A 20,579-nucleotide genomic window follows, 5' to 3' on the forward strand; every position below is an offset into this window, starting at 1 on the left:
TTCTATTCCCGGTACTTTCTAGTCCCCAAAAAGACTGGGGACCTTCGCCCTATCCTGGACCTCAGAGTATTGAACAAGTTCCTGGTCAAGGAGAAGTTCCGCATGCTCTCTCTTCCCACGTTGTATCCCCTGTTGGACGAGGGGAACTGGTTGTGCTCGCTGGATCTAAAGGAGGCCTACACTCACATCCCGATTCATCCGACCTCTCCAGGTTTTTTCATTTTCAGGTGGGAGATCTTCACCTGCAGTATCGAGTCCTCCCGTTCAGGCTCGCATTCTCCCTGCGAGTCTTCACGAAGTGCCTCGTGGTGGTGGCGGTGGCGGTGGCTCTGCGGTCGCAGGGTCTTCATGTGTTCCCGTACCTCGACGACTGGCTCATCAAAGCACCATCACGGCAGGAGGTTATTTCAGTGACCCAACGGACTATTACGTTACTTCAGCATCTGGGCTTCGAGGTCAACTTCCCCAAGTCCCAGTTGTGTCCTTTTTAGTCTCTGCAGTTCATAGGAGTGGTGCTGGACACGATGCGCCTCCGCATGTTTCTGCCTCAGCCTCAGCAGGCCGCCCTCATTCGCTTGTGCCAGCAGGTCTCCCTTCAGTCCACGGTTTTGCCAAGCAGATGATGATTCTATTGGGACACATGGCCTCCATTGTTCATGTGACTCCTTTCACCAAACTTCACCTCCGAGTGCCTCAATGGACCCTGGCGTCCCAGTGGAGACAGGAATGGGATCCCGCCTCTCGACACATTACGGTGACTCCCTCCTTGAAGAGTTCGCTCCGCTGGTGGATGCTCTCTTCCAATCTTTCCAGAGGTTTTCTCTTTCTCGCACCCCCGCTGCAGAAGGTCCTAACAATGGACTCCTCCGCATATGCCTAGGGGGCTCACCTCAACGGCCTCCAGACTCAGGGGCTTTGGTCGAGTGTCGACCGTTGCTGCCACATCAACCTGCTGGAGCTTTGGGCCATTTAAAATGCTTTGGTGGCCTTTCGCCATTTGCTTCAGGATCGCGTGGTCCTGGTGCGAACGGACAACCAGGTGGCGATGTATTATGTGAACAAGCAGGGGGGTACGGGTTCCCTGTCTTTTTGCCGGGAGGCTCTTTGGCTCTAGGAGTGGGCGATAAGCCACAACGTCTTCCTTCGAGCTGTCTACATCCAGGCCGAGCAAAACTGTCTGGTGGACAAGTTGAGCCGCCTTTTCCAGCCACACGAGTGGTCGCTCCATTCCTCCATTCTGCGTCAGGTGTTTGCTCGATGGGGGACACCGCAGATAGATCTGTTCACCTCCCCCCTCAACTACAAGTTGCCTCGCTTCTGCTCTAGGATTTACTCCCCAGATTGTCTCGAGGTGGATGCTTTCCTTCTGGATTGGACGGGCCGGTTCCTCTACGCGTTCCCTCCTTTTCCTTTGATTCTGAAGATTCTCGTGCAGCTCAAGTCGGCCCAAACCACCATGATTTTAATAGCTCTTCGGTGGCCCAGGCAGCCGTGGTTCTCCCTTCTCCTCCGACTCAGTGTCAAGGAGCCTCTGCTTCTGCCTGTATTTTCTTCTCTGCTGTCTCAGAGTCGGGGTTCGCTGCTGCATCCCAATCTGCAGTCTCTACACTTAACAGCTTGGTTCCTTTCCACCTGACTCTCTCCTTCGGTTTTTCCCAGTCGGTGAGGGTTGTTCTCGAGGCCTCTCGGAAGAGTTCCACTTGACAATGCTACTCCCAGAAATGGACTAGATTTGTTGCGTGGTGTGCTACGCATCGCATGAAGCCACTGTCTGCCTCCTTGTCCTCCGTGCTGGATTATCTGCTCCATTTGTCTAGGTCTGGTCTCAAATCGACATCTATTCGAGTCTACCTCAGTGCGATTTCTGCCTTTCATCAGCCGGTTGATGGGAAATCGCTATCGGTCCATCCGGTAGTTTCCCGATTTATGAAGGGCCTCTTCAATGTCCATCCTCCACTCAAGCCCCCCCCCCCCCCCCGGTGGTTTGGGATCTTAATGTGGTTCTGGCTCAGTTGATGAAACCTCCATTTGAACCCATTGATAAGGCTCATCTGAAGTATCTCACTTGGAAGGTGGTGTTCCTGATCGCCCTCACATCTGCTCGCAGTCAGAGAGCTGCAGGCTCTGGTTGCGGACCCGCCTTTTACTGTTTTTCATCATGACAAGGTGGTCCTTCGTACTCATCCTAAGTCCTTGCCTAAGGTGGTTTCGGATTTCCACCTCAACTAGTCCATTGTTCTTCCGGTGTTTTTTCCTAAGCCCCATTCTCATCCTGGAGAGGTGGCGCTTCAAGTTTCAAGTTTATTATTTATTCTTGATTAATCGCTTTCTCTAATTCAAAGCGATGTACAAATCAAATTTAGTTAAAAGAGAACAAACAAACAAACAAAACAAACTTTTGGGAATCACAATGCTTACAAAGGTTAAAACTTATTATACTACATTGGGTAAAAATAGGGTTATGAAATACATTCGTTATATAAAAGATTAAACATAGGAAAACACATTAGGAGAAACAATAAATAAAAAATCAGGAATTAAAAGCGTCATTAAAAAGAAATGTTTTTAATAGTGATTTAAATTTTACCAAATCTTGATTGTTCCGTATAAAAATTGGAAGAGCATTCCAGGTTTGAGGGGCTGTTACGGAAAATATAAATTGCCGTCTAGTATTAATCAATTTCAATGAAGGTACTGTTAATAGATTTTGATCAATAGATCTTAATGTTCTAATTGGATGGTAAGGTATTAAAAGTTTATGAATAAAAGCAGGTGTCTTATATAGTAGTGTTTTAAATGTAAGTAAACAGATTTTATAAGTTATTCTATGGATGACAGGGAGCCAATGTGCCTTTTCAAGTAGGGGAGTGACATGATCAAATTTTTTAGATTTTGTTATAAGTTTTATAGAGACATTCTGTATAATTTGTAAACGTTTGATTTCATTTAATGCAATACCTCTAAAAAGAGAATTACAATAATCTATTTTTGATATGACTAATGAGTGGATAAGAATGTTTAAAGATTGTGCATTCAGAAATTTTGAGATGGATCTAATTTGTCGTAATCTATAGAATGAAGTTTTAACAATATGACTTATATGGTCATGAAAATTTAATTTAGAATCAACAATTACTCCTAATATTTTCGTTTTATTAACTATCTGTAAAGGAATATTTCTTATAGTAATAGGGGTGATAAGTGTGGGATTTTCCTTCCATGGAAAGATCATCAAATTTGTTTTTTTTATATTAAGGGCCAGTTTATTAGTGTTTAGCCAATGTTGAATTTGATCGAGTTTCTTACTGATCTTCACACTCTTGACTAAGCGGGCGTTGGCTTTTTACCTACAACGCACCCAGTCTCATCGGAAGGCTCCTCAACTCTTCATATCTTTTGATCCTAATCGGTTGGGGCATCCTGTTTCCAAGCGCACCTTGTCCAACTGGTTGGCTGCTTGTATTTCCTTTTGCTACGCTCAGGCTGGTCTCCCGCTGCAGGGTCGGTTCACGGGGCATAAAGTCCGAGTGATGATGGCTTCCATCGCTTTCCTCGGGTCCACGCCTATTGAGGAGATCTGCAAGGCCGCCACTTGGTCCTCGGTTCATACATTAACCTCTCACTACTGTCTGGATGGTTTTTCTAGACGCGACAGCCAGTTCGGCCAGTCGGTTTTGCGTAATCTGTTCTCCTAATTTGCCAACTCTCCCACCGTCTCATTCTGATTAGCTTGGAGGTCACCCACATGTAGAGAATATGCTGCCTGTTTGTCCTGGGATAAATCACAGTTACTTACCGTAACAGGTGTTATCCAGGGACAGCAGGCAGATATTCTCGCAACCCTCCCACCTCCCCGGGTTGGCTTCTTTGCTAGCTATCTGAACTGAGGACCACGTTGAGGAGACACGCCCCCTAGCTGAGCGGGAAGGCACATACATGCACGGTGCAGCACTAGCAAATTTTAAGATCTTCAATCAAGTTTGCTTGAAAAGCTGTCCGCTACGGGGCTCCGTGGATGTCGTCACCCACATGTAGAGAATATCTGCCTGCTGTCCCTGAATAACACCTGTTACGGTAAGTAACTGTGCTTTCAGGGCACAGCAGAGAGATTTTTGATGATGGAAATAAATCAGTGAAAGTGCTTACCCTAAAGTTTAGGAACCGAAGGAGTGGGTGATATGATTTATGGCAGTGGTCTCAAACTCAGACCCTTTGCAGGGCCACATTTTGGATTTGTAGGTACTTGGAGGGCCTCAGAAAAAATAGTTAATGTCTTATTAAAGAAATGACAATTTTTCATGAGGTAAAACTCTTTATAGTTTATAAATCTTTCCTTTTGGCTAAGGGGTCCTTTTATCAAGCCGCGCTAGCGGGGTTAGCGCGTCAGACATTTCATCACGCGCTAACCCCCGTGGTCAGCTAAAAAAACTAATGCCTGCTCAATGCAGGCGTTAGCGGCTAGCGCGGCAGGCGGTTTAACGCGCGTTAAACCCCTACCGCAGCTTGATAAAAGGACCCCCTAAGTCTTAATAATAATATTGCCATTTATAGCTAAAGAGACATATGATCAAGAACTGTTTTATTTTACTTTTGTGATTATGATAAGCATACCGAGGGCCTCAAAATAGTACCTTGCGGGCTGCGAGTTTGAGACCACTGATTTATGGGGACTGTGAGAGGGACCGATTTGCCGATTTCTATCGGTACTTGCATACGTACAGGATGCCAGGACTATGCCTAGTTCAAGACTACCTTCGCTTGAGGAAGTGGATGAAAGCCTGTCTCTTCTCACTCTGCATTGGGACTACCTTATTGCACGCCCTGTAACAGACCAGTTCCTCATACCTTATTCATATATACATATAATTTTCCTTCAGTTTAGCCACCCCTTTATTTATTTTGATGACTTTGTCCTACCCATCTCGTCTGTTTCCTGCACTCGTTCCCTCAGCTGCTTATTTTAGGTGTTTATTGAACACACTGAACATCATGTCTTTTATATGAATGTTCTTCCACGATGCCTATTTGTTTTTATTTATTTAAAATATTTATAACTCACTCTGCCCAAAGTTCTAGGTGAGGTACAATTATAAAACAGACAAGCAATTAAAAAAAAAAAAAATGCGACAGTACAGGAACGAATCAATTTATGTCCGAAATTACTTTCCACAAATGGGTAAAGAAACTTGAGTATTTAATCTGTGTCCTGGGCTCACTTGTAAACTGATCCCTTAGAAAAGGTCCACAACAGAAAATGACCTGTTACAGATTTGACCAATAAGAAGAATGAGGCGGTCAGTCCTGGTGACCTGTCAGACCCACAACACAACTGCCTCGCTGAGAATAAAGTCGTAAAACAGAATCAGAAGGGGTGTCACCTCCCAAAGCTTGGGATGTTCATGCAGTGCTAAAAGGAGTGGGGTAACACAGTGGCGTATTAAAGGGGGGGGTGAGGGGATGGTCTGCCCTGGACGCCATGTTGTTGGTGGTGCCAGCACTCCTCTCCACTCCCTCTGCCTCTTTCCCTTCCCCCGTAACTTTAGTTGTTCACCGCTGTGAGCAACAACTTCAATGTGTTCCTCATGACCGCGTCAGCTGATGTCACTTCCGGGGTGCCACAAATAGGAAGTGATGTCAGAGGGAGAGCCACCAGAGTTGCAAGGAGCAAGCTGAAATTGTTACTGACGGCGGTGAACAATGAGAGGTATGGTTGAAGGGGCAGTGCACTGCAGGGGGGAGCGGGGGGCACCTCTCACCCTCGCTGTGCCACTGGGGCAACATGATCAAAATGAGAGAGATAACCAAGGACAATTCTGAATAGACCAAAAGAATTGTTTGGCACGGTAAAAAAAATGTTCGTGAAAGGATATGTTTAGTAACAAAAGAACCCAACTAGAGGAGTACTAGAAATATACCGAGAGAACAAGTCTCCCCTGACCCTGAATAAGGGGTGAGGGGAAGAGACAGCCAAACCGAAACAATCTACCAGATTTTTAGAAAGGTGAATGGAAAGCCCTGCAGTGGGAACAAGCCCCTAGCGCCATTTTCTACTTCGCCTGAGTTTTTGGCTGGTTACCTGAGAGTGTACAGCGATAGCATAGCTGGTTCCTGAGGAAGGGGGTTTTCCCTCGAAACGGAGCCCCGTTGGATGGGTTCATTTCATGCTGGCTATTCATTTACTCCAGGTTTCTACGGAGAAGCTAAATACCTCAATTTTTTGTTCAGCTCATGACTGCCAGCTTGGCTGATTTTGGATGCTACTGTACCCTCGGATGAGGGGCAGACAGAGACATCCTAACTTATTTATTTATTGATTGATGTGATTACTTATCATTTGTTCACTTTTAGCACACTGGTTTGTGCACTAGTTATTTATATTACATTCGCACATGGTTTAGCCCGGGAATGTTTCACAGATACCCTTTTGGGTGTATGACTGTGACAGTTGATGCCATAGGAGCTTGTTCCCACTGCAGACTGAGAGACTGAGGGCTTCCCATTCACTTTTCTAAAAATCTGGTGGATTGTTTCGGTTGGGTTGTCTCTTCCCCTCACCCCTTTTTCTGGGTCAGGGGAGACTTGTTCTCTCATGAAAGCATATGAGCAGAAAGATTTGCAGCAAGGACCTAATGTGATTTGGTTTTTACTAGGTATTTAAGTGAGAAAATGGAGCAGAGAGAGAATCAAATTGGAGGTTCTGTGCAGTAGCGGCATGTTAGTATTATGAGTGACAGTGAACTAAGAAGTTGGGATGAGTTTAGAGCTCTGGAGAAAAGTGAAGTACCTGTATGTACAATTGTGAAGAAGCTTTCTCCAAAGCGTTCACTAGCTCATCCATGTTCATCAGGAATATTAAAATTGAAGGATCAAATTGTTTCAGATTTGACAGTCATGGTCAGTAAATCATTAAGTTCAGGCGTATTTCTGAGTCAGGTTAAATTTGCTACAGTGAAGCCATTGTTGAAAGGAGAAAAATTGGATCCAGATGTATTGAGTAATTATCATCCAGTGTCAGTTTTACCTTTCCTTGGAAAAGTGATTTGAAAAAGTGATATTGGATCGACTTTTTGAACATGTGGAAAGTGTGAAAAGACTGGATCCATTTCAGTATGGATTGAACAGCACATAGTGTGGAGACACTGTTGATATCAACTATTGATCAGATGAGAAAAGGTATGGATAAAAATCAAACTTTGTTTAGCATTTTTGGTTGTTTCAGGGGTATTTGATCCTATTGATTTTAATCTGTAGTTAAAGATAGAGATTGGGTGTGAATAGGGAAAGTCCTTGAGTGGTTTTCATCTTATTTAATGGATCATAAAATGTAGTTCTAAGTAAAGGTGAAAGTAGAATAAGGTATTCCTCAGGGGCCTTCTTTGTAATGTCTACTCTACATGGTGTCTATAGGTGAAAATTTTAAGAGATTGACTATAGAATGTCGCCTTTAGGCTGATGTGGTACAGTTTTGTAAAAAGAATGAATTCATGAATATAGGCCCCCTTTTTTCAAGCTGCGTTAGGGATTTTTTATCACCGGCCGCTGCAGTAAAACTACGCTCATAGAATTCCTATGAGCGTCAGCGCAGCGGCCAGTGATAATAAAAACCCCTAACATGGCTTGATAAAAGGGGCAAAATATTGTCTGACCAAGTGGTCCAAAGAGCTATCAATATTAACCTATACAATAACACCCACTCTCAGAGCTAGTCCAGTGGGAAATTTGGGATAGTATGACATCAGCGTAAGCACGCCTAAAAAAGACTCTGCTGCCATTTTGTCGGTGTCTAGATATAACGGCAGAAATATTTAATGAATGGAAAAGAAGGGGTGCCTAATGAATTTTGACCTGACGCAGTAGAAGAATGAATTGACATCTGCGAAACACTGGCCACGGCGGCTTTACCTTTAGCGGCACGGAAATTCTTGAGCCTTGCCCTACTGGCACAGAAATCTCTTCAGTGAGTTTGAAAGAGAAACAATAGACCAGTGAAGAACTGTGCCAGCTTGAGTATGTTTTCCAGGATACAAAGTTGCAAGATGAGTTATAATTGTTGTTACAATTTAGAGCAGGGGTGCCCAAAAGGTCAATCGCGATCAACCAGTAGATCACAAGGGCAACGTGAATCGATTGCTGGGCCCATAAGCCTTCAACCCCCCCCCCTCGGGACGTTGAGAGGAAGTTCCGGGCCAGCCAATCACTGGCTGGCCCGGAACTTCCTCTCAACAGGGGGGGGAAGGGGGAGGGAGTTGAAGGTTTGTGGGCCCGGTGCTTGTGCAATGGCTTTTACGGTGTCAGGGAAGCAGGGAGAAATTGGCGGTTGTGGCTTGGGGGGGGCAGGGAGAGAGAAAGAAAGACAGCCAAAGAAGGGAGAGAGAGAAAGAAAGAAAGGGGCAGGGAGAGAGGATGAAAAAATTGGGGGAGAGAATGGAGTGTGGCAGGTGGCAGGGGGCAGACAAGGAGAGAGGAAGAAAAAGTTGGATTCGTGGAGGGACAGAGAGAGATGTTGGTTAGAGAATGGAATGAGGTCTGGAAGAGAGGAAGCATACAGAAGACAGAAAGAAGGGAAGAAATATTGGATGCACAGTCAGAAGGAAGTGCAACAAGAGACTTATGAAATCACCAGACAACAAAGGTAGGAAAAATGATTTTATTTTCAATTTAGTTATCAAAATGTGTCCATTTTGGGAATGTATTTCTGCTTATATTTTGCACTATGGCCCCTCTTTTACTAAACCGCAATAGCAGTTTTTAGAGCAGGGAGCCTATGAGCATTGGGAGCAGCATGGGGCATTCAGCGCAGCCCCCTGCGCCAAAAACTTCTATCGCAGTTTAGTAAAAGGGGAGGGGGTATATTTGTCTATTTTTGTAGAGTTGTTACTGAGGTGACATTGCATATTTTAAAGTTATCTACCTTGACCTCTATGAACCCCATCCAAATATAATTATAATTAACATTTTCTCTGCGTACAGTGTGCTTTATGGTTTTTTTAAATTTTATTGTTGGTAGATCATTTTGACTTGGTTATTTTAAAAGTAGCTCTCAAGCCAAAAAAAGTGTGGGCAACCCTGATTTAGTGAAACAAACTTGAAATTGAATGGTTAATGAACTGCTAGTAATATTGAGTTGTAGTAAGCCTAATTGGCAATAAAAAAGGGAAGAGTCTAAATTTTTATATGATTTAAAATATAAAATAAGAAAAAGAAAAAAAGATTTGTATATAAAGGTTTGTTTGTGTGTTTTTGCCAATGACTGCAATCAGGAGCAGAAAAGCAATCTATGCTGAACAATTCGATAATGCAGATTGACTGTAAAAAGCTCCAATATCTCAGACTTTTTTCCCCCCTATTCCCAGATAGAATAAATTTAACAATAATAAGGAAATATTACTTGGCCAAGGGACCCTGCAACCTGAGAGTGGTTGATAAAAGGGGACCATAGTTAGTGAACGGATGAGTAAGAATAAGTTAATTTTGATCGTGGACGATATACAAGTCATGTTTATAGGGAAAATGAACAGGTTTGGCCTGTAGAGGTGAATATAGCAGATTTTGTAGTAGCTATAGAGAGATGTGTTAGGAGTTACGATATGTTAGATTCCAAGTTGACTATGCACAAATAGTAAAAGTGGTAGAGTTGTCATTTTTTAAATTACATTGGTTTTGCATTTGGATTTTCATCCAATTTTACAGACTCTTGTACTCTGTAAAGTGGATTACTGTAATGCCCTATATTTAGCAATGGCAAAATGTAAAATCAAAGCGTTAGTTCAAAACGCAGCAGCCTGAGTTTTAGTAGGTGGAAATCATTCAGTGCATATAACACCAAGCTTGAAGCAACTATATTGGTTACCAATTAGATGTAGGGTCCTATATAAGGACCTGATACTTCACCAGACTTTGTATACAATCTACAAAAAAACATATGCCAAAAAGATCATTAAGATCAGAAATGGAATGCAGTTGGTGGATTCGGTACATTATATGTCAACTAGTGAAGCATTTTTCTCAATAGGAGGAGCCAGATTGTGGAATTTATTGCCAGGTCAAGTACGTGTATGCAGAAATGTTAAGCAATTTGGACAGTTGCTCAAGACTTATCTATTTGGGAAAGATGTTTTGTTTGAGCTCAGTATAAATGAAGAAATGGTATAATGTATGCAGGTGTAGTTCTCTTTCCTGTAAATGAACTGTGTAGTTGTAACCCACCTAGGTGGGAAAGAAATCTTAAAATAAATTTTTATTGTTATGCTATTAGCACAGTGTAAGTTGTTTGTCAGGCTGTACCTGTTGTACACTGCCTTGGGTGAATCTTTTCATAAAAGTGATTAATAAATCCCATTCAACCAGTAAACGTCACCATAGAGGATGCAGCAGTTGAAGTCTCCCAGAAGATGCAGCAGGCACTGAATTTCTAAGATAACACAGGATGGTAAAGTAGCAGTTCAGGGGTTAACTTCTGATATGTGTCGCCAGTGTTAGATAAGAGTTCTAGCTGTCCTAACTGATCCCCTGACTAGATTACTTAACGAATTAACACGGTGGTGGTGGGAAGTAATTATTACCGCTGTCTTACCAATTGCAGGAATTCTTAACAAAGGGAAAGATGAAATATGAGTTTGTGAATTATATAGGCCCATTTTACTCCTTAAACCAATTATAAGGAACTTGGTGCACTGTTGAGGGCCTTACTAGTGCTAGTTCACTAGACCTGGCTGGATACCTGTTAGGAGGCCGATGATACAAAACTGTTCAAAGTTGTTAAAATACATTTGGATTGTGAAAAATTGCAGGAATATCTTAGAAAATTGGAAGATTGAGTGTCCAAATGGCAGATGAAATTTAATGTGGACAAATGCAAAGTGATGCACATTGAGAAGAATAACCCAAATCATAGTTACCAGATGCTTTGGTCCACCTTGGGAGTCAGTGCCCAAGAAAAAGATCTGGGTGTCATTGTAGACCAGTGTTTCTCAACTTTTTCAAGCCAAGTACCCCCTAAGCCTAACAAATACCAACCGAGTACCCCCGTACAAGCTCCGCCCCAGTCCTGCCCAAGCTCTGCCCCTGACCCCCACCCCCATAATAACAGTACTAATTGTAATGCAATTTCTTCCACCCAACAATATAATCTTATTAATACATAAAGGTAACCACAAAATTTAAAAAAACACAGCATACTGTATGCTGAGAAAATGTTAATTATCATTTATATTTGGGGGTTTTTTCAAAGAGGTCAAGGCAAATGATTTTAAAATATGCAATAAGTAACAACTATAGAAAAATAGACAAATATAGAGATATCCTCTACATATGATTTAGCCTGAGCCACAAATCTCTTCATAGATTGATCCACATAATTGGACAAGGGCTCCAAAATAAAGCCCATTCCTGCTACAATAGGATGACCGGGAGGGTGGGTCACGGACTTATGGATTTTTGGGATAAAATATATATACGGAACACAATGCTGAGACGTTGTAAGGTATTGATATTCTTTTTTATAAATGATCCCATCATATTTTGCTTGGGACACAATGTCCTCAATCATAGTATAGTATTCACTTGTGGGATCATGTGGCAGTTCCGTATAATACTCTTCGTTCAATCATTGACATAAAGCTTCTGCTCTGTAAGCACTCTGGTCCTGAATCACTATCCCACCCCCCTTGTCCGCCCTATGGATTACTATACTGGCGTCAGCTTGAAAAGAAGAAATCAACTGGAACTGACGTCTGGATAAATTAGAATACACTTTGTCCTTATGATGATCAATTTTTTTCCAGTTCCCGAAGAACAATCCTCTCAAACGCGGCCACAGACTTGTCAGGGGGGCCAGTCCCTCAACCTCCAATGGATTATCAGCAGGCTTGTCCTTAAAGATTTTAAGACGCGAACTTTGGAAAAATCTGTGCAAATGAGCTCTCGAATCAAATCCATCATAATACTCCTTAGGGACAAAAGAAAGCCCCTTGAGCAATAAATCTTCCTCTTTAGCTGACAGCCATTGAGAAGAAAGATTAAATATATGTACCACACCTCATTTCCTTGGCCTTGCTCCTCCACTGCCTGTATTCCCTGTGGCTGTATCCGTAAAAAAGAGCTAGGTAACTCAGCCTATAAGTCCTTTTGTTTAGAACATAAGAAGTGTCCTAAATTTTTTATTTTTATTTTCCTCCCCCTCACTGGAAGTGCCACTCGATGACAGTAGAGAATGACATGGGGAAAAAATTTTCCCTATCCCTACGGGAACTAATTTTTCTGTCCCGACCTCGCAAGTCCTATTCCTGTCCCTGCCCCATTCCTGCAAGCTCTGTCCTTATCTGCACATACCTCAAACACTTTAAAATCATAAGTGTTTGAGGCTTGTGCGGTTAAGGCAAATTAAAGGCAAAGGCTGTGTCAAATTACACTGAGCCATCATTTTAGAAAGGAATGATGGTATTTTCCTCAAGGAAGCCTTCTGTTTGGACATTTTAAGATAGAGTTCCTGTAAGAGTTTCTATAATTCAAAAATGGCTAAACAAAAATCCATCAAAAATGCAGCCTTCTGAGAATAACGCCTTAAGGTGGGCATGTTTTAGAGCAATGTTTCCCAACTCGGTCCTGGAGGACCACCAGCCATTCAGGTTTTGGGGATAACCCTAATGAATATGCATGAGAGAGATTTGCATATAATGGAAGTGAAAGGCATGCAAATTTGCTCCATGCATATTCATTAGGACTATCCTGAAAACCTGACTGGTTGGTGGTCCTCCAGGACAGGGTTGGGAACCACTGTTTTAGAGGATTGAAGGAACACTTCTTAGAACATTAAGCACTACATTTAGATCTAATGATGGCATGTACTGCTGCACAAGGAGCTTAAGGGATCTCGCTTCTCTCAGAAAGCATGCTACTCTAGGGCAGTGTCTCTCTGCAGAATGCCAGAGCAACAGTCTGCACCCTGAGGGAATTAAGGGAAAGACTCCTTTTGTGCCCAGCCTGTAAAAATGCTCAGGAGGAAGGGGGGCAACCTCTCTTCTTGGCACCTTGATTTGAAAATTTTCCATATTTTACAGATCTCCGATATGGCCTTGAGGGAAGCAGTCCACTGATCCCTTGCGGTTGCAAGCCATCTGGTATTTGGCTAGCCTGATCAATTTTAGGAAAGAAAGATCAAGCAGCTGGCAAGAGAGAAAACTGGGCTGGGTGCATGGCAGTTTTCTGCCTCAAGAAAGTTAGTTCACCGGGGCAAGGGATATATGTTGGTGAGGCAGAAAGTGCCTTTTCCCATATATGGTTGCAGAGTTCCAATAAAAACTCGCCTTTTCCCTTGACCTTCTACGAGAGTGCGCTAATTCAAACTCCCTGAACCTTTTGACAAAGTGTCCCAAGTCTCAAGAGCTAAGTGCTTCATCCAATGACTAGAAATTCAAATCCGAAAAGTGCACAGAAATTAGTTTGAAAAAGTATAAGACTTACATTAGTCACCAAGAAAAATGAGTTTAAATAAAATTAAACTCTAAAAACACATCACGTTCCTCAGTATGCCACACGTAATTAACGAATGGTAGCTGTCCTCATAGGAACCATATTGTGTGTGATTTTATCTTTTAATTTACTTTTTTGCTTTTTTGCTTTTTATTTTTATCAATAAGTTATAAAGTTATAAAAAGTGCTTGTGCCTAATAATTTTAGCAACAGTAATTTATACTAGCAACAGTAGCATATGGTAGCGATTACCATGGTGGGGAATGAACCAGACCCAGTCTTTAAATAAAAGCTAAGTAATCGCTACCATATGCTACTGTTGCTAGTATAAATTACTGTTGCTAAAATTATTAGGCACAAGCACTTTTTATAACTTTATAACTTATTGATAAAAATAAAAAGCAAAAAAGTAAATTAAAAGATAAAATCACACACAATATGGTTCCTATGAGGACAGCTACCATTCGTTAATTACGTGTGGCATACTGAGGAACGTGATGTGTTTTTAGAGTTTAATTTTATTTAAACTCATTTTTCTTGGTGACTAATGTAAGTCTTATACTTTTTCATCCAATGACTAGCCATGCCATGTTTTCTCATAAAATGTTCTTCCACACTTTGTCATACTGTTTACTATCTTTGTCCTGCTATATTATAAGACATATTTACCATACTGTGTTTTCCCACACTATGCCTGCATACAATGTTTGCCGCTCCATGTCTTCCGTGCTATGTTACATCATGCTCGTTTGCCTTACCATTTTTGCCAAATTGTTTTAAGAACATAAGAATAGCCTTACTAGGTCAGACCAATGGTCCATCAAGCCCAGTAGCCTGTTCTCACGGTGGCCAATCCAGGTCACTATTACCTGGCCAAAACCCAAGGAGTAACAATATTCCATGCTACCGATCCAAGGCAAGCAGAGGCTTCCCCCATGTCTTTCTCAATAGCAGACTATGGACCTTTCTTGCAGGAAATTGTCCAAATCTTTCTTAAAATCAGCTACGCTATCCGCTCTTTCCACAACTTCTGGCAATGCGTTCCAGAGCTTAACTATTCTCTGAGTGAAAAAGATTTCCTCCTATTGGTTTTAAAAGTATTTCCCTGAAATTTCCAGTGTCCCCTAATCTTTGTAATTTTTGACGGAGTGAAAAATCGATCCACTTGTACCAGTTCTACTCCACTCAGAATTTTGTAGACTTCAATCATTTCTCACCTCAGCCGTCTCTTTTCCAAGCTGAAGAGCCCTAACCTTTTTAGTCTTTCTTCATATGAGAGGCACTCCATCCCCTTTATTATTTTGGTTGCTCTTCTTTGAACTTTTTCTATCACCACTATATCTTTCTTGAGATAAGGAGACCAAAACTGAACGCAATACTCCAGATGAGGTCACACTATGGAGTGATAGAGGGGCATTATAACATTCTTAGTCTTGTTAATCATCCCTTTTTTAATAATTCGTAGCATCCTGTTTGCTTTTTTGGCCACTGCCACACATTGGGCAGAAAGTTTCATTGTATTGTCTACGTGGACAGCCAGATCCTTTTCTTGGGCGCTAACCCCCAAGGTGGAATACATCTGGTCTGGGCTTCCATGATGGAATTTATAAATAACATCCACACCCGGTTTACCTTTGCAACTGATCCTTTTAGTTTCTTTTTAACCATTTTCCTCATTTTATCATAGTTGCCCTTTCAAAAATTTTATAGTATGTTAACCATGCTTTGTAATGCTGTTTGCCATTCTATGCTTTGACATACTATACTCGCCATGCTATGTCTCACTATACAATGTTTTGTCATATGTTTTACCATGCTTTGTTAGCTATGTTTTGCCATCTGTGTCACACAATGTTTGCCATGCTATCTTTCATACTATTTTTGAGAGTGTGGCACAAAGGTTAGAGCTACAGCCTCAGCACCCAGAGGTTGTGGGTTCAAACCCACACTGCTTTTTGTGACCCTGGGCAAGTCACTTGGTCTCCTATTGCTCCAGATATATTAGATAGATTGTGAGCCTGCCGGGACAGACAGAGAACCTGAATAAATCCATGTAAACCATTCTAAGCTTCCTTGGGAGAATGATATAGAAAATTGAATAAATAAATAGAGGAATATTGGGCAAATTCCAAAATGAAATTTTCAGGCCTATGAATTTGTGTTGAGACTGTGGTCCGTTGCTAGAGATTTTTCCCAAAAGCTTAGGCATGAATGTAGTCAGCAATTCAATATGTCATTGAAGTGAGACTTATAGTAGAAGCCAGTTTGATGTGTTAGGTTGCCAACAGTGGCATTGGAGGTTGAGAAAGATATATTTATTGGCATAAAATCACAGTTGTATGGAATATGTAAGCACATCTGAAGGTTTTTTATCACATTGTATCAAATAATAAATAACATTCCTAGATAGATGATGATCTGCTGATTTCGTGGAAGGGGAAACATAAAAAATAAAGAGGTTCAAACCCAAAAGTGATTTACGCTCTTGCCAGTTAAATTAGTTTTATAAGGCTATCCACCGATATTCAGCTGCACTCAACCGGTTAGTACTAATGGCTAAACTGAAAGCTGGCTATTTTGTGGGTATTCTGGGGGCGGAGATGGCACTTATCTGGTTAAGTGCCCATAGTCAGCACCTAATCATCTAACTTTAGAGGTCAAATTGGGCCACATAAAAGTCAACCTGTTTTCATGCAGTGCTGCTTATGTGGTTAAGTACTGACTCTTTTTATATAGCACGCACACGCGTATACCGCGCATGCTGCTATAACCTCCTCCCGCCACTCCCACTTACTCCCTCTTCTGGCCTGCGAAATGGCATCCTCCCCCCCGCTCACGTCACCCCCCCCTTCCCCGCGATCCTACATCCCCCCCAGCACCGCAAGGACATCGGTCGCTTACCCGATTGGGCACCGGCACCAGCACCAATGCATAGGACGTGCCAGTGCCCGAAGATCCTCCCTCATTGGGCTGGGCTGGGCTGGGCGGTGTGAGGGAGATCCTCCCTCTTCCCTGTGCCGGGCTGGACTGGGCTTTGAGCATTTGCGCATGCTCAAAGCCTTCTGGTCTCGCTCTCTCCGAGATTCTCAGATTCAGAATTGACAACCAGCTCCTGATTGGTGAGGCCCGACTTTAGCGCAGGAAGAGGCAGTAGGAGAATACCGCGAGTGATTTCCGTCACTCGCTGGTGCTCCGGCTGCCCTCTCCTGTCTCCCCTGCTGAAAACCGTATTCGTGAATTTTCAAGATTCGCAGGAGTTCCTAGAACGGAACCCCCGCAAATATCGGTAGAGTACTGTACAATTGAATTACTCTTGTTAGAATTTAACTGCATGTTTGTTTCAGATCTCAAAGTTCTTCGTGGGCGATAGATTTTTTAAAAATTATTTTGACTTATATCCCGTCCTCTCCAAGGAGCCCAGAACAGGTTACATGGTAACATACATAACAGCAGACAAGACACACAACAATTAACAACAGAGAACAAAAGACTAAGGTAATAGGGTACCGTGAGGTGCGTGTAGTTCAGTTGTTCTGGATTAGTAGACACTTGGAGCCTGAAGCATGCACAGGGAGACGCATTTCAAACCATCCCTTCAATACAACACGAGCAACATGGTACACTGCCTGATGCACTATTGACAATACTTTGTATTGCACCCTATGCTGTGTTCGATTTCCTGATGTCTCAGTTCTTGGAAATTTGTACTATCTGCTGTATCTCGATGTACTTTTCCTTGAACTATTACTGAAAAGGTGTAAGCAAGCTCCTAATCCTCTTAACGATTGTACCAAGTTGGCTTCATTCAGGTTAGGTTGAGTTAACTTGCAAAGGTGTGCTGTACAGAGTTTGTCTGTTTACATTTCCTTCTGCTAAATTATGTTGTTACAAAAGATTTCTGGAGAGAACTCTCTCTTTGCTAGGATCCTCTTCTTATCTTGATTTTAAAAAACTATTGAAGACCCAACTGTTTGAAAAATTTGCATCCTAACTGGTTGTTTCATTTAATAATTCTATGCTTCCGTCATGCAATGTATCTTCTTTTAAATTGTATTTTTATTGTATGGTCGGTTCTTATTTGTTGTAATCTTCTTAGAACCATTCTTTTAAATTGCATTTTTCTTTTAAATCGTATTTTCTACTGTAGGACCAATTCTTATTTATTTTATTTTGTTTTGAATTGGTTTTTCCTTTTAAAATTACTCTCCACTGTATGACTTGTGCTTATTTGTTGTAAACCGCCTAGAACCATTTTTTTGGTTAGGCGGTATATCAAAATAAAATTATTGTTGTTATTATTATTACTGCCTGTTCTGTTCTACATGCTTTTGCTCTCCTTGGCTTTCCAGGCTAGCTTGAGACAAATGGATGCAGTGACGAGTGGAAGCCTCAAAAGAAAGTTTGATGAGGTGGATGTAGGATCACCCATCTCTACCCCCAAAGACTCTGATGATGAAATATTCAACAGTGACAGTGCTGACAGCTGCGACAGCGTTAACCCTCCGACCACTACAACCCTTATACGTAAGTAGCAAGTGTCCCCCTCCCTGACCACATGTTCTATGCAGACGTGGTTTATGCATATAGTAAGGTATCCACTGTGCCTGGGGTATTTTTAGAGTGGTGGTGGTGGTGGGTTTGGGAGTGGAGTCTATGGATGTCGCATGAATTTTGCTCATTAAGGACTATAAAGAGTTCTGAAACTTAGCGTAACATAATGGAAAGAGACAGCGAGAAACAAATTAAGAGGGATATGGCCATGATAAATGTACATCTTTTATTCCAGCATCACATAAAACTGCAGTATACATGTTCTCTCAGGGTTTCTGCAGCCGGCATTATGCTTGTTGCAGGTTTCCATATCTCGCTGCGTCTTTGTCAGTTAGAAACTGACGTTTCAGCCATCATGCTATGGCTTTCTTCAGGGTATGCTCTGAAGTCTGTAGTGTGACTTTGGAAATAGTGGGTTCACTGATCTGATTGGGAAAAGGGCAGTCCACCAATTTGAATTTTGGCGGGAAAGTCAGTTTGGTCAGAAATTTGAATTTTGTTGTGTAAGTCCATAGAATGGAAAAGTCTTTGGTAGGTTTTAAGATGTTCTCTCAGGGTTTCTGCTGCTGGCATTGTGCTTGTTGAGATTTCCAGGTCTTGCTGCGTCTTTGTCACACTGCAGACTTCAGAGCATACCCTGAAGAAAGCCACAGCATGATGGCTGAAACATTGGTTTCTACCTGACAAGACGCAGCAAGACCCGGAAACCTGCAACAAGTGCTGGACTGAATTTTATATATTGCACCGAAAAAGCATTAGTCTATAAACTGACCTTTAAAATTAGGAGTAGTTTATAGAAAAGTGCTTAAGCCCAGGAACCACAACTAAATTTTGACACGGCCATTTTGCACCAATTAAAACGTGGTACAAATGCCTGCACCTAAATATAGGCGTGCATGCTCTTGTTCTATAATTGTGTGGAACTTAAAGTCACGCACCCAATCTATCATTTCTGCACCCCCTTTTTTGACTCGAAGGGAAAATTTAGGTGCGTAACTTGTAATTATTTCTAATTAGCACCAATAATTTCATGTTAAAATGCAAATGATTGGCACTAATTAACTTGTTCAATTAAATAGCTTGCACAGTTTGGATATGTGATCAAAATTGCATGCACAAATTTTAGTGCTTTTTTAAAAAAAAAATAGAATTAGGGGAATAGGTACAATATGTCTTATATACCACTTCACTGACTTAAAACAAATTGCTCAAATCAGTTTACCATAATCAATATGTAATGCATAATACAATATTATCTAAGGGCTCCTTTGTAAAGGTGTGCTACGGGGGTTAGCGCATCGGACATTTCATCACGCGCTAACCTCTGCGGCAAGCCAAAAAACTAACGCCTCGTCAGTGGAGGCATTAGCAACTAGCGCGGCAGGCGGTTTAACGCGCGGTATTCTGCGCATAAAACCCTTACCACACCTTGATAAAAGGAGCCCTAAAATTACAAAAACACAGCACAACTTGTTTGTGCATATATATTTGTAATGTGTGTATGTATAGGAATTTAGATAAAAAGAACACCTAGAAGTCAAGCAGAGTAAGCTAAAGCCAAACCTGGGCGCTTACGTAATGGGTCCAGAAAATGCCCAAGTCTCACTTTGATGACTGGGAGGAAGGTGATTGTCAAAAAAAGAGGCCAACAAACCCCAGGTAGCTGTCAATGAAAACATGATACAGATGCCAATTAAGTTGGGAGCCCAAATTAGCAGAAAATAAGAGAGTTCTTTTAACAGGCACAGTGGTTTGAATTTCTATCACCTCATGGAGGAATTGTGTAATAACAAGTTAGGCCAAAAATAAAGCACTAATGAACTGGCTTGACGTATTGTCCATAGTGTGTTTATCTGATTAACTGAGAGTTAGATTCTCAAAGCTTTAATGCCTTCGCTAAACTATTTTCCGGCAGTTTAGCTTGTACGCAGTTTAGCGACGGATTATCATAAGGGATTATCTTCCTCTTTAGCGAGGATTCTAGCAGTCTCCGACACTGACATGCAAATGCACTCTTCAACGTTGAAATGAGCCCTCTGGTAGATTTTTTAAAATTGCTGAGCCATTTTCTAAAAGTGGTGTCAGCTTTTTGCTACAAAAAAAGCGAATTGTCCAGGGATGCTGGTCAGTGTCAGACACTGCTAGAACACCCCTTACCTAAAATCCTGCCGCGACCTCCCCCCACTGCATCAAGAGAGATGTCCACTCTCTTCTGCCTGCAGCGCTAAAAGTAAAAAAAAAAAATCTAACTGTGACAACCCCCCGCCCCCAGCAGGAGAGATGCCCACAAGCTTGCTTATATCCACGACCTCGTCATCTCTCAATCTCTCCACCTGCTCACACGAACTGAGACCTGGATCTGCCCTGATGACTCTACTTCAGTTGCTACCCTGTGTCATAGAGGCTACCTTTTGTCCCATATGCTTGCTCAGTTGGTCAATGAGGAGGCATTGGGCTGCTACCCTCACCCTCCTGCAGAATTCAACCCCTTCTCCTACCTCAATCTCAATGCTCTCCCTTCTTTGAAGTCCATTCCATCTGTCTTATTTGCTCCCCTA

General features: G+C 42.1%; 1 protein-coding gene across 8 annotated transcripts in view; it reads left to right on the forward strand.

The window, feature by feature from the left end:
* CSRNP2 (cysteine and serine rich nuclear protein 2) overlaps nt 1–20,579 on the forward strand; it is a 111,431-nt gene that overhangs the window by 54,218 nt on the left and 36,634 nt on the right. For all 8 annotated transcript variants that reach the window (XM_033938509.1, XM_033938505.1, XM_033938514.1 and 5 more), the window contains one exon: nt 17,820–17,994. In XM_033938509.1, the coding sequence (XP_033794400.1) occupies nt 17,835–17,994 (160 nt within the window). In that variant the 5' untranslated portion in view covers nt 17,820–17,834. The remainder of the gene's footprint in view (nt 1–17,819; nt 17,995–20,579) is intronic.

The sequence above is a fragment of the Geotrypetes seraphini genome, chromosome 3, assembly GCF_902459505.1.
Source record: "Geotrypetes seraphini chromosome 3, aGeoSer1.1, whole genome shotgun sequence".
Taxonomy (NCBI): domain Eukaryota; kingdom Metazoa; phylum Chordata; class Amphibia; order Gymnophiona; family Dermophiidae; genus Geotrypetes; species Geotrypetes seraphini.